This window comes from Empidonax traillii, unplaced genomic scaffold, assembly GCF_003031625.1.
Source record: "Empidonax traillii isolate 1590-97213 ecotype Southwest subspecies unplaced genomic scaffold, ASM303162v1 scaffold638:size627148, whole genome shotgun sequence".
NCBI lineage: Eukaryota > Metazoa > Chordata > Aves > Passeriformes > Tyrannidae > Empidonax > Empidonax traillii.
Genome location: NW_020955831.1, coordinates 121,748 through 136,693, shown reverse-complemented (window position 1 = coordinate 136,693; position 14,946 = coordinate 121,748). Strand labels below are relative to the sequence as shown.

The following is a 14,946-nucleotide window of genomic DNA, read 5'->3' as shown; positions in this document are numbered from 1 at the left end:
TGGGTGCATTTGACCCAAACACCACAGAATAAGACAGAGATGCTTTCCAGGCCTCTGCTCCTGTGCCTGGCCTGGAGTGCTTTGTCTGCTTATAAAGTGCTAAGGCAGTAAGTAGCATAGATATTACAGAGGAGAGCTTGCCTACTGGAATATGTTCAATAGGAATAATCTTTGATCGTTTTCTTTTCATCATGCAAATATTAGCTCTGTTCTATGTCTTTTGGATATCAAAATCTGAAAAAAAAATCTTATATTTTTACCCATTAAAAAGCTGAAGTAAAATGCTGATGCTGAGACAATCAGAGAAAAAAAAAAACAAAAAAAGGAATCATGCTGACTCTAGAGAAAACTGCAGCACACAGTAAAAGATTTATTGCTTGCTTAGATCATCAGCTGGGACTCACTTGGATTGTCAGCTGCATCTGCAAGAGGAAACACTGAAGTCAGGAATTGGAGGTTTCATTGTGCTACTTTGAAGCTGGTTTGATGAAGCACTTATAAGAGATTACTTAGGACAGCTCTGTTACTGCAGGAGCTGCTGCATTTTCCTCTTTTGTTTCTCCCCAATCCTCTGCATGTACCAAGGAAGGCAGAATCTGCAGAGATCAGTATAAGTATGAAGTCACCTTTTCAAAAGTTTTATGGATTTCATAAGGGCAGCAGGCAAAATTTGTGGAATAACACCTCCTTACTCCCAACTGCCTGATGATGATCTGACCTGAGCCAGATCAAGTCCCATCATTTGCCTCTAAAATTGGTTCCTCTCTCCTATCTGAGGTAGAATTTCTGTGCTTTGTTTCCTTTGTAATATTTTCAGATTTATTTCCTAAAAAAATCTGTTACCATGAATCTGTAGACTTACTATATAAGTGAATGCTGATAGTAGTCTTTTTAGCCATTACAGATGATCTCCTGCCATTATTTGCCACACACTCTGTTCCAGCTTACTAAAGATGGATGAAGCAGAATCACAGAAGGGTGGAGGTTGACAGAAAACTCTGGAAATTATCTGATTCAAACCCCCTGATCAAGGAGGGAGACCTAGAGACACAATAAAAGTAGAAATATCTAAGATCTGTTTGCCTCTACTAGTCAGAACATGACTGAAACTTCCAAACACATAGATCCCAAAAACTGTAAAACTCTCAAAATCCCTGTTTTTTAAATTTCATTTACAAGCCTGAAAGCAAAGAAAAAAAAATTACCAAATATATAAGAAATTCTATATGCAAACGTTATTTAACCATAATAATAAACTTGAGTGTTCTAGGACATGAAAGTTCATGTTTAAAAAGAGATCTAAAAGATAAAATCAGATTGAAAGGACTAGGTTGTGATGGTTAAAATCACAAGGGGAAGGGAAGGGATGTAAGATCTTTTTACAAAGTTTAATTCTATATTAGTAGGATGGTTTCAGGATTGACTTTATATACCTATGTGCAGAATAGCTGACTAACGTGTAGCACATAAGTTTTTCTTAGACATTAAGTTCTGACCCCTAGTAATTCTCTGAGTGTCAAGCCCTGAGAAGTTCCTTGATTGAGGTGATATGGTTGCAGCCATTAGTGCTCTGTTTTAATCTCACATTTGCTTTCTAAAATGCTTGAGAAATCCATCGCTGGTGAGATTTGGAATAAGACTTCTTGATCAAAAATCAGGAAGATTGTTATTTGAGGTAAAGTAAAATTACAGTGTGTGCCTTTGGTATGAGAACTGGCTTTGTAAAATCACATCACTAGGGGTACAAATGCTGTAAAGTAAACTCTGAGCTATTAAGGCCATATTGTTCCTTTCCCCTCACTTTGGCTACCTAGCTGTGCTCAATTAATTTAAAAGCTTTCCCTGCCAAGTTATTCTTTGCCTTGGATCTCAATGCACACTTGATTTTCAGTATCCATTTCCCTTCCAAACAGGCTGCAGACTGAAAGCTGCAGTCTATAAACTTCTTGAGTCTACACATCTATTTTAGTTCAATCTCCTGACTGATGTTTTATAGCGTAATATGACTGCATATGCCAGCTGAAGATCCCTTGCTGTTTTTCACAAGCTACAGCAAGTTGATGATTTACTGACTGTAAAGGTTACTAGCCTCTTGCAGTTTTAGACTTTGTTTTTAGTTGCTTTTGACTTGCTGGACTTAGGAAATAATTTTTCATCCTTCAAGTTCATCCAGGGGTCATCCAGGAAAAATTTATGCAGGTCAAATGAATCCTTCCAATTTTGGGGGGGAAAGGTCTGATTTTTCTCTAGTTCAGTCTTACTAACTTGTGACAGAAAGTACTTACCTTTACTCCATGTTCCTGTCAGTCCTGAGAAAGCCCATACAAATCAAAAAGTCAGTCTGCATGTATCCCAAAATTATAAAGGTTAAGGTAAAGCAGAGACTGACTCTGTTGTGACTCTGCTAGAAAAAAAGCTCCTTTTAAAGGACAATTTATACACAGGAGAGAAAGATTTTTCTTCCTTGTGTTTAAAAAGAAGTCACATTTCTGTTCAGTCCCTCCTCAGTTGCAGAGGAGGAAGACAGCTCATTCAAAACCAGAGAATGGCAGAGAGTACATTGGATCATATGGGGAAAAAACCTTCAAAAAAGGAGAGTGGAGTGGAGGATGCAATTGCCTGACGTCATGATGAGAAAGTCTAAGAGCCAGAAAACAGGAGGAAGAATCAGAAAGTGAGGAGAATAGGAGGAGGAAGTGGGAGTTCACTACCCTATATAAGTTTCAGCTTTGCAGTCATGGCTAGGCTTCGCTAACGAAGATTTGCAGTAAGGTAGGTAGATAGGTAGCTTAGTGTTCACAAAGCCAAATGAGGATTGAAAGCAGAGAAGATGGTGAGGAAAGAGCAGATGCGTCTGCCAAACATACCCCTTGGGATTCAGAGAAAGTGTTGGATAGAAACCTAGTTTCTACAGTTCTAGAAAGAAGATAAAGTAACTGAGACAAAAGAGAAAAAAATGCAGCAAGCCACTGAGATCTCAAGAGATGTTTTTCCTCCACAGAAGAAAGGAAGAAAATAGAGTAGAACATCAATGAATATAATGGGAGATAGTTCAGAAGAAAAAATGCAGGAACCAGCTGTGGGAGAAAGACAGACTGTGGAATAGGAGACCAGTATTTGACAGAGCATAGGAGATACAGAAAAACAGTGGGCTAGCAGGAGGACTGAAAAATATAGCAAGGCATCTGCAGCAGAAACTGAGAGGTACTGGTGCAGGGATTTGAACTGGACAGCCTGGATAAATCAGAATTTGGAAAAGAGGTCTTAAAAGTGGTAGGTGACAGGGACTTCAGAAAAGACAAGGGGTGAAGTATAGTTAATATTCCAACGGAAACTGAGAGGAGGGAATAGAACAAGAAATATGCAAAAGCCACCAGAGCAGCTAAAAAGGAAGAAAAATTCCTGAGTCCCACCACCTTTTATCTTCATGAAACCAACTGGCAAGGCATCTTGTTCTCCTCTAGCATGATACCATACACAGAAAAATAGTTATCACTTAATCTGTTATTAAATGAAGAGATACTGGAACTAGATGTCCCAGACTTTCTGCATATGTATGCAACTATAAAATACATTTTGATGCCACAGGATGGGATTTTTCTTTTTTTTTTTTTTGAAGAAAAAGCAAATTAAAACAGTATATGCATTAAAAAAAAGTCAGAATAATTATGAGACTGAAAGTTCAAACTCTTACATATTTAACTGTAATTCATCTTGTTTGTGCTTGTATGTTAAGATAAGGTTGTGAACTAGATCAGAAAATAAATAAGGCTTTTCCTTTGGATGTACATGCTGGGAATACAGTCTGATCCCCAAGATACTGAGGGCAGGATTGACTAGTGCATATTGCTTTTTACTTTCATATCACGGTTTCATGACTCTGGACTTGGTCAAGAAAATGCATAGTCCCCACAGCTTTCCTGCTTTGAGCATTTCTTTTGGTTCATAAGGCAAAACTCCTGAGTCAAGCAGAGATCTTAAGGGCAATGTTGTGGCACAGAATGTGAAACTCTTAATTGGAGTCATATCTGGGATTCACATCAGGTACAATAATTCTTTCATACTTTGTGCCTGAAGATCATTTCCATAGAAATCTGACAACTTCAGAGTTTTCAGAGCAAAGTTCTGCTCACTCAACCTTCTCACACTGTTAGGCAGAGCTCAGTATTCTAGGAAGTACTGCAGGTAACTCAGTATTGGCCTCCATTTGCAATTTTTTGTTATTTTTGACAGCTTTGTCTGTAGCATTCATGCTGTATGGACACATATAACAGTGATTTTTTGGAAGTCTCAGAACCCCTTCTACCAGAAGTAGAAGGACTTTATTAAAAACTTGCATATTTACAAATTGCATACATTATAACATACTATAAGACAGTTGCTTTTTTTCATCACAGACAGCCTTGAACTGTTTTAACTACAGAATTCTGAGAAGAACATGAGATCAGTGCTTTTTTACAAGCACTTTGGGATTTTTGATGGCCACAAAGTACATAGGACTTCACCTTAGCTTGTATGCTGAGCATTTCTTGAATCACTATGGAGAAAATGGGAATAGACAAAACAGGTCTCCTGAGACATATAAACTCCAGATTTAACACAGTTTGAAAATTATGTGTGCTGGGGTAATGTTCCAAAAAAGCTTCAAAGCCAGTCACCCTTGCAGATGTTGAATACCTGTGGCCTCTTTTCTCCTTGTGTTTAATTTCCTGTTCATTACTGAATGTGCAATCTGTGCCCTTTTGCTTCAACATATCTAAAAAATATCATCCTACAAAACAAGCCTTTTAAAATTCCTTGTCTAAAAACTTGATACCCATAACAGGAGAAAAGAGAAAAATAATATAACCCTTACCATTTTCAATATCTTTCAAAAAAATATTTTTCTTTTTCTAGCAACTGAATCTAGGCTTCATTCTTAGCTGTTATCTTCCCCTTCCTGATGCACTGAGTGTTAGAGACCTAAAGATTTTTTATGATAATATGGATTTAGTTGCTGGGACTAGCACTGTTTCCTTTCACATGAGCTGTTCTAGTCTGCCTTGTTCTCCAGAATCTTGCCTTCTGTTGCATACAGTACAGATTTTATCCCAGTCTTTATTGTTTGGCAGACTCTTGATTTTTTTTTTTTCTGTTATGGACTTCTTAATGGCCAAACTGCTCTAGGAAAACATTTCAGAGAAAATGAGAAACTGTGCCACCCAGTAATTTGTATGGACTGTGGCTTCAAAGAACATGACTTGCTTTTCCACATTTGTTTAGAGGAAATATTTACTCAGAAGTTGCTTGAACTCCTCTGAAATAGGATGAAACCTATGGAGCTATTCTTTACATCTGTGAAATGATCTATATTTTAAACAGCTGACAAAGCATAATTGGCTAAGGTACATTAAGAACTTGCAATCACATGCAACTCTTTCAAACTAATTTACATTCTTCTAACCTACAGCTATGTAGTTTTTTTCCTTTTTTTTTTCATTTAGAGGATATAAAACTTATAGAATATTGAATACCAATACATCATTAACTACCAATTGCAAATAATTTCTTGTTCTGCTTAGATTAGTCCATGTTTAGATACAAGTATGTTTTTCTGGAACATTAGAGCATTGTCAGAGTTCCAGTAAGTTAATAAGAACCTTATCACTAATTTCAAAGAGCTGGAGATAAAGCTGCATACAGAGAATCAAATATATTGTTATGAATTATTATGATCATATGGTTATGAATATAAGAATCAAAATATGAGAGCCAAGGAAGACATTTCAGGATTGAAAAATGAAAATTCATAGAAATAAGGGATCTTACAAAGTCAGAAGAGAGCTCCATGTAGAGGTTTCCAGTTTAATCTTCTCAGCATGTCAACTGGCTTACTGAAACACATCGCTCTCCTTAGAGCAACCTATCTCCTTACAAAGTCCACCAAAGTCAATATATGGCTTACTTCTAGGTAGGAGCTCATTTGTCTAACAAACTGGTAATACTGGGATGTAGTTCATGTTTTTCTGTGGGCATGAACCAGCCTAATTGGGTCATAAAGGTGACCCTGGGAGAACTTCTGTAGTCTGTCAGTGTAAGGGGTCAGCAAGTAGAGCAGTGAGACGAAAATGTAGGGGTATTTTATAATATTCCTGATCTTTTAACTGTAGGTGAACATTTGAACACTGGAGTAGTGATTTTGGGGTTAAAAACAGATAGACAAGGACACTTTAAAATGTATTCCTTAATATTCCAGTGAGCACAGTATATGGATAAACCATCGTGAGACTGTTATTTTTCTTGCGTAGTTTCATATGTAGAATCAGTAAAAAGCACTTGAGTCTCCTAGGAGGGTTTGTGAAATAAAAACACTCCTCACTGAGGAGTGGTTATACATCCAAATGATTCTGCTGTCATATTAAAAATTGCTCAACTATATGATTAAAGGCTTGCTATCTGGTTGCAAGACAGTATGCTTTTCAACAGAATATTGATTTCACTGGGGCTATTTTCATAGGCTCCCACCAGGGAAAAAGGTTCCCGCTTCAGTCATTGTTAGTGGAAGTTTTGATCCTTTGTCGGGGAAGCAATGTGTCACAGATTCATGGACAAATAAGTTTCTATATTAAAAAAATATAGGATTTTTATTATTAAAATTATTATTAAAAAAGTAAAAAAAAATAATAATAGCTTTAAGCAAAAATTGACAGTGAATTGACAAAGCAGGAGCTAAACAGTTAGTGTTATATGTTAAATTTTTGCATATGATTACAACTAGCACGTTTATTGTATATTTTGAGAATATAAGTGGTGCACCAAAATACACATAATTAATTAACATGGATTAAAAAAGTCCAAATTCAATTTTTAATTAAATATACATGAATATGTAGGCACTTGGTAGACACTAGTAGCATTTTCCTGATCCATCATAGTCCCATTTGATAAATATTAATATTTAAAGATAGTTGACATGCATTATGTCTGCAATAGTTCTCCTGAATATCTGGGGATAAAAATGTTTCCTGAAGTCAGGTAGGCCTAGCATGAATTGGTACTGGAAGTATGTGTAATGACTGCCTACATCTTAGAGAGGAGTTTCCTCATTGGTATGTGACTCTGCTTCACTTTAATCTTTCTAATGTGTCTGTAAATAGGTCAGCAAAATCAATATATTTCATTTGTATAACAGCTCCCCTCTCCCTTTTATTTCATGAAAATAAGCTATACCAGTAAATGAGAGGTTTTCCAGGCAGGGGTTTACTTACGCTAGACACAGCCATGTTGGCAAGCAATCACTTCCCCACAGCCTCAGCCAAGACATATATGACAATTATTTATCAGGGTATTTGTTCTTTGCCAGATGTAGAGAGTAAGTGGTTCTCGTGAAAGGGGAAATGTCTATTGTCACCCATTGAGGTCTAACACAGACATAGCACAAACGAGCTCCTTTTCCACTACTATACTTCAAAGACACTTTCGTGGAAGACCCAGACCTAAGGGTGTTTTGTCTCAAACATTCTTAGCACTGCTACAGGAAAGGTGTAATCAGAGGAAAGGGTCCTGCAGAGGTGGGGCAATGTTGTGCTGAACCATCTTCCTGCTCCACTTTGAGATTCGTGCTTAGTCCTGCCCCAGCTCACTTCCTGGAGAAGGTCTGGCTGACCTTGTGCCAACAAAACAGCCAAATAATCTACTTTACATGAGAAGCATGCATCAGGTTAAGCAAAAAGAATATGGATTGGGTCCCCTCACTCTCTTTTTCCTCTTTATCTCTTTCGCTCTCATTTTTTGCCTAGGCTCTGGATCAACATATGGGACCAATGTAGGATACAACAACTGGTGATATTCTTTGTTGTCTCTTCCTTCTCTGCCTTGTTTTCTTCCCTTACTTTGCCAGGGTAAAGCGCAGCTATCATATTCCACCCCATACTCCATCCTGAACTTTGCTGTGGGAGCGGAGAGATTGTGGAGGTGTGCTGTGGCTTGTGAATCAGCACCTTTTGAGCCAGAAACCTTCTGTTTTGGGACTTGAGAACTTACTGAAGAGTACTGCACAAAATTAAGGGCTTGTTAGCCCCCACTCTTGTGGAAGTGTATTATAAGAATTTAAGTGCTTGTTAGCCAATACCTTGTGAGTTTAAAGCAGGAGGCTTGTTGCCAGAGTTAAGGTGACCATACAAAAAAATATGAGTTCCCTGACATGTGTCCATTACAGACACTCTGTTCTTCCTTAGTCTGAGTACACTATCTCTGAAGTCATGTCAGTGTATGGTAACTTCAATGACCAGTATGATAAGAAGCTGTCAGTATTTAATGTATATTTCCAGATAATTCACCCAAATGAACATCTCTTTCCAATATTTTTCAGAGCATCAGTTATCTGTTACAATGAAAGACTTGGTATATTTCATATCTTCTTACTAAGTTCTTTGCCACTGCATCTCACTGTCAGTAGCCCTTTGGGTTGTCAGAGAGTTACCGAAGGAGGAAAAGCTTTCTTACCTAACTGAGCTGCTGCCAGCATCAAGGTCTTGTGCTGTCACTGCACCTATGATGGTCCCCACAGGTGTGTCCTCATAGACCTCCATCGTGTAGATAGGTTTGCTGAACACTGGAGGTTCATCCATGTCCAACACATTTATCTTCACAGTGGCAGTATCTTTGAATGGACCCACTGAGTGAAATCGATGGTCAAGATGGAGATTGGAGGCCTCGACTTTAAAGGTGTATGCCTTTTTCGTTTCAAAGTCTAATGGCTGCAGAAAGAGCAAAAGCAAAACATGAGATTTGACTTGAAATTAAACATTGCAAAATAACTTCTGTTGTATTAATGCAATAAAACTGTAGATACTTTTATTTTAAAATTCTTCTGAGCTAATCAATCATCTAAGTTTGTTTTTCAGTTCATCTCATGATAAGGTGGTTTCTGAAATACTTCAGGTGAATCATTGCCAGGAAATGAGTGCTTCTGCACATCAAAAAAATCAGGATGACTGGCATGGATGTAAACACTTACACTGTAGATGTCTGAAGTTAAATGAGTGAGATTCATCTCTTGCAAATGAGCTGAATGCAGGTTAGTCAGAGATTTGCATTTACAAGTCCGATACACAGGCAATCAGCTGTCTCTAGCTGATCCAACTCCTTAAATAGAAGACTTTCATTTTTTTAGCAGAGAAAGTTTTCAGAAGACGATGACAGTGGTGGAGATGAGACCAAATGAAAACTTTGATATATAACAATGGGTCAAACCAAACTTAAAGTATGACTTTGAATTCTAACTTGATCTGAACAAAGTTTTTCCTGTAAAATATCTTTCTTAGCAGTGAACTGCTATTCACACCATATGTTTGAGCTGCATGTACTTTGCAAAATGCAGACTTTGGCTCTGCCTTATGAGACTGTAGGTGTAATCATAAGGTCTTAGAGATGACATGACAGCTTTTGTGTACTTATCTGGGTTTTTGATGGAAATGTACCCTGCAATCAGGTTGTTTTGATGTGGGTTTCTGCAATGCATATCAATTTAGTGCCTTTAGTTTTAGAAAAGTAATCATCTCAAAACCCTTAATGCAGTCTTATTTACTTGAAAAGATGCAGAAGCTTTATTTTCATTTAAAGGGTTTATTTAGCTGCATTGGCTTTCATGTTGTTTTTAATGTTTCTGACAAAGCCTTTTCCTGATGTCTGGGTAACACTGGCACCTAGTGGTTTCTGCCTATAATTGTCAAGTTGGAATTTTTCTAACAGGAAAGAATATGCTTGCTATCTGGAAAGTAAAGCACATTCACGTGTATATGAAAAAGAATATTTCAATGTCTGTTATTTTTTTGCCCAGTGTTTCCAGCCATTTGTCACAGCCAGGATAGATTGAAATGTTGCCATTTTCTGTCCTTATCACAACAGGACATAATTGGCCAGATGACTGACTGGTGTAAATTGAAGTATCTCCATTAAAATCAATTGAGTTACCTTGACTTGCATTAGCTGAACAGCTAGTATAATGATTTTAAGTCCTTATTAAAGACTTCATAATTTTACTAGACTAGGTGGTCAGTCTTTTCTGAGCTGCAGACATAAAATTAGCAGTATAAGTCTAAATGCCATAGAAATAATCAGGTTTGAAAGCAATCTGCTACCACACGAAATCATCCTCCTACAGGCAGAATTCCCAGAAAAGCCTGCATGAGTTGCACCTTCATGTCTGGACTGACAGAAAGAAGAAGAAACTAAGGTTGAGATGAAACAGAAAAAACTGTCTGTTAGATCTTGTACCCCAGTGGTGAAAACCTAGGCTATTGTCTTCACTACAAATAGACATGTTGCTCCATTATCCCAGTTGTTGCCACACTGTGTTTTCAGTCTCTATTCTATTCATGCTCACTGTTTTGCACTGCCAAAAAAATTTTCTGCAAACAATCTCTCTCCCCCAACTCTTCTCCAGATATTTGTATAAAGTATTTGCATATTTTCAAAAAATGTAATAAGAGGAAAAATCTTTCTTAGTTTAAAGAACTAGTCTGGAGAGGAAAAGGTCTAAGTATGAGGAGTTAACCTAGAGATAAATGATGAAGACAGGGAAAGCAAGAAATCTAAGCTTTCATTTAGGTAGTAATGTTTTGTAATGCCTTGTATGTATATTTCATACCACCAAAATTGCATTAAAATTGTTCAGACTGGCTCCTGTAATACATTAGTGTATTTGCAGAGAGATATATTAATAGAAAGCGCCATAATTCACGCAGTTCTTGCAGGCTGCCTTTCAGCAAATTACTCTTCAAGTCAGGAATACGAAATCATGGTGCATGGCTAGTGCCCAGTCACAACTTTTCATGATGTAAAAGGGGAAAAGAAAGCGGTAAGATTTCAAGGAATTCTGTCTATTGGTATGCTCAGACTGGCATATTTCACTGCACAGGCACCCAGGAAGCAAATAAAGTGGTTGCATTGCTTCTCTACTCACCAGCATTATGGGGCAATGCTAAGGTACATTTTTGAAAAGACAATGTGATCCCAAGAAATGGTAATGTTTTCCCACTGTAACCTCAGAGCAACTCATTCTCTCTTTCTATCCTTCTATGGGTCTGATGATAAATATAGTTAGAGGTTAAGCAATATGCAGCCAATGCAAAGCACAGATGGCAGTGAAAATATGAAGAGACAGGCTGAAAATGATGAGCCATCATCAGAAAAAGAAATCAGTGACAGACTCCCACAAAACAGCAGAATTTAACCTTTAGCTTAAGTGAGGCTAAACTGCAACTGAAATGTGTGGAGAGATAAGAGATATTGCAAACGGTAAACCTAGGACTTAATTTCAAAAAGAAAAAGATTTTGAACAACACTGAGTGGACCATTAGCAAATTTGCAGATGACACCAAGCTGGGGGGGAGTGTCAATCTACTGGAGGCTAGGAGGGCTCTGCAGAGGAACCTGGACAGGCTGGTAAGATGGGTGGAATCCAATGGTATATTGTTTAAGAAGACCAAGTGCTGAGTCCTGCACTTTGGCCACAACAACCCCCTGCAGCGCTACAGGCTGGGCACAGAGTGGCTGGAGAGCAGCCAGGCAGAAAGGGACCTGGGGGTGCTGATCGACAGGAGGCTGAACATGAGCCAGCAGTGTGCCCAGGTGGCCAAGAAGGCCAATGGCACCCTGGCCTGGATCAGGAACAGTGTGGTCAGCAGGACTGGGGAATTTACTGTGCCACTCTACTTGGCAGTGGTGAGGCGACACCTGGAGTACTGTGTCCAGTTCTGGGCCTCTCAGTTAAGGAAGGACTCCAAGGTGCTTGAGAGTGTCCAAAGAAGGGCAGTGAGGTTGATGAAGGGACTTGAGAAGAAGTCCTATAAGGAGAGGCTGAGGGAGCTGCAGTTGTTTAGTATGGAAAATAGGAGGATCAGGGGAGACCTCATCACTCTCTACAACTACCTGAGAGGAGGTTGTAGCCAGGTGGACATCGATCTCTTCTCCCAGGCAATCAGCAGCAGGACAAGGGGGCACAGTCTTAAGCTGTGCCAAGGGAGGTTGTTTAGACATTAGAAAGAATTTTTTTACAGAGAGAGTGATCAGACATTGGAATGGGTTGCCCAGGGAGGTGATGGATTCTCTGTCCCTGGAGGTGTTTAAGAAGAGACTGAATGTAGCACTTAGTGCCATAGTCTAGTAAACAAGGTGGTGTTAGGTCAAAGGCTGGACTTGATGATCTCAGAGGTCTTTTCCAGCCTAGTAAATTCTGTGATTCTGTGACATCATGCAGCAAAAGAGTATGGTTTTAATGTCTTGTGTTTATGAGGAGTCCCTGCTGCAATTTCTTGATCAGGTCTGGTCTTCCCAAATTTGAACAGTTGAACCATATAGACAGCTTTGGCAGTCTCAAATTTTAACATTTGTCTGATATGTCCAGAGTCTGCCTGAAAATAGAAAAACTGAATGTCTGCTTGGCTCTCAGGCAAAACCTTTCAGATTTTTGTTTTTAAAGATGTTAAAAAACCGGTTTATTATACTTATTTTTTTAGTAGATACCACTAAAATCCTCAAGGAAATGACTGGTTCACACAATATTTTGGCTGCATTAAAAAAACACACAAACAAACAAAAAAACAAAAAACAACAGGAAAAACAAACAAACAAACATGTGCTTTGCTGTTACATAATAAATGTCTGAGAGTGCTCAATCCTATTTTCATTTAAAATGTGGAATTCTGGTAAGGGTAAAAACATAGAAGAATGACTGAATCTTACAAAAACCCCAAACCTGTAAAGTCATTGAAATGTCTTTGAATTAATTAAATTTTAATGGAATGGCTTCATAGATTGCTTTTATAAATAGGCTATTGAAATGTTTACTCCTTCTATGGAATAATTTTATATATAATATAACATAATATGTATAATATATAGTATATAACACATTACAAAATATACTGTCTATTATTATATAATAATAAGGTAATTACATACAAAAAGGTAAGTTTGAATAAGACTTTTATTTTGTAAAAGTTTTTTTCCACAGTAAAGAGAATTCATGCTAGTATTAAGGTAAAGTCTTATTAACAGTGAACTGTTCAATAATTGGTGGAGTATTTCTAATTGATATTCTAAGTACCAGTGACAGAACAGACACATTTGATTCCCCCAAACTTGTTGTCATTTGCCTTTTCCTATGTTGCAGTTACAAGCTGCTCTTAAAATTGCCTAGTAAAGCTCTATCAGCATATACACATCTGTGCACAGCAAAGGCGTTCTTCAAATCCACAAACACATACTGCCTAATCACCACCTTAGCCTGCAACTCTGCAAGTACCAAAATTGGACTTATTTAGTATGACTAGGAGAGCAAAAAACTAGCTCTGTGTTAGAAAAAAAAACATTTTTAAATGTTACTGATTTATATGTTCAGGGCAGAAATTAAGAAATGCTGCTATATAGATGCCTCTATATCTAAAATTTTATATTAGATGGATGGATGGATGGATGGATGGATGGATGGATGGATAGATAGATAGATAGATAGATAGATAGATAGATAGATAGATAGATAGATAGATAGATAGATAGATGATAGATAGAAAAAGAGAGACAGAGAATTAGAGAACTGAAAAGAAAAAAAAAAAGAAAAGAAAGATGTGGAAGATGTAATGAATTCTGAAGACAAGCATGACAAGGGTGGGAAAAGAACTATCCCATCAGTTTGTTCTGATTCACAAAGACCAAATCTGAAGTGAGTATTTCAAGACTTGATTGGAAGTGAGCAAAATATGTGTATGCTTTGTATCTGGAGAAGGGGAAGGGCTGACCAGCGTCAAGGGCTTTGCTGCTTTCAAGCATCTCACCCATTTCCAAAGGTGACTTTCCCTGCTCTAGGAAAATAGAAACCCAACAGTTCTATCTGCAATCTACATAGACTGAAAGTCTCCTCTTCTGTTCTCCTCCTGGCATTCTTCTTTGAATGCCATTCTCTTTGTGATTGTGTCTGCACATAGCTCACCATTTTCTGCCTGTACTGAATGACTCACTATCACCTGCTCTCTCTCCTCAAAATGCAAACCCACAATTCCCACTCACATAAACTCATGAGTTATGATTACAGGCAGACAGTGCCTATGCACACAGCTGCAGAGGGCATTCCCTGTCTCTGGAGAAAGAAGGGGTGGTGAGGGATGAGCAATCTGTACAGTTTTGGTAGCAAAGCAGGTAGTAGCTCTAATGCAGTTCTCACTGAAGGACAACAGGAGTCTGTCTTATGCTCATTGTCATGTTGTACAGGTGCTATCAGACTGCTCTTACACTATAGCAATGCTCCAGTGCTACATACATGCACTGTCCCATGAGCAAGACAACTCAGTTTAGCCAGCAGCCAGTGATGACTGCAATTCAAAGCTTTTTTTAAAAAGTTGCTCCTGAAGGTACAAGGAAGCACACACTCCAAATACTTCTCTGCAGCTACCGGTTCTGTTCATCGTCCCCCCAGTTTCTGTAATTTATCATCACTAAAGTTACCCTTTCTCATCATGCAGTGCTATGACACGCTGTGATTTCATGGCTACAGCTTTTTCACCTGTTCAGTTAGCAGTGGTGCACAACGTACAAAAAAGTAAGATGCAGATGTTCCCTGAGCTTCCATTGAGCCATGTGGAGAAGTTTGCACAGTATAGTGGAGCAATGTAGTACCATGTGAAGCCCAAAAACATTTTTTCTTAGTGGGTTTTAATGGCACGTTGCACAAATTAGTGAAGTGATGTCTTGAAGCAGAGCAAGTTCAGTGCTTGAACCCTACTCAGTTTCTGGATTAGCTCGTGTTGAGCTAATTCAAAAGTTTCTGTGAACAATAGGCCTATGGCATAAATGCATCCTTAGTTTCATAAATATAGTGCCAAATATTCAGCAAAGCTTGGACCCTCCTATTTTCCTTTACTATTGTGCCTGGTGATTAAAAAATTCAAAATCTGGAGCTTGCCTGGG

General features: G+C 38.1%; 1 protein-coding gene across 1 annotated transcript in view; it reads right to left on the bottom strand.

The window, feature by feature from the left end:
• Positions 1-14,946, bottom strand: part of CDH12 (cadherin 12) — a 151,334-nt gene that overhangs the window by 33,700 nt on the left and 102,688 nt on the right. Inside the window, exon 6 of the mRNA XM_027899099.1 lies at positions 8,485-8,738. Within this exon, the coding sequence (XP_027754900.1) occupies positions 8,485-8,738 (254 nt within the window). The remainder of the gene's footprint in view (positions 1-8,484; positions 8,739-14,946) is intronic.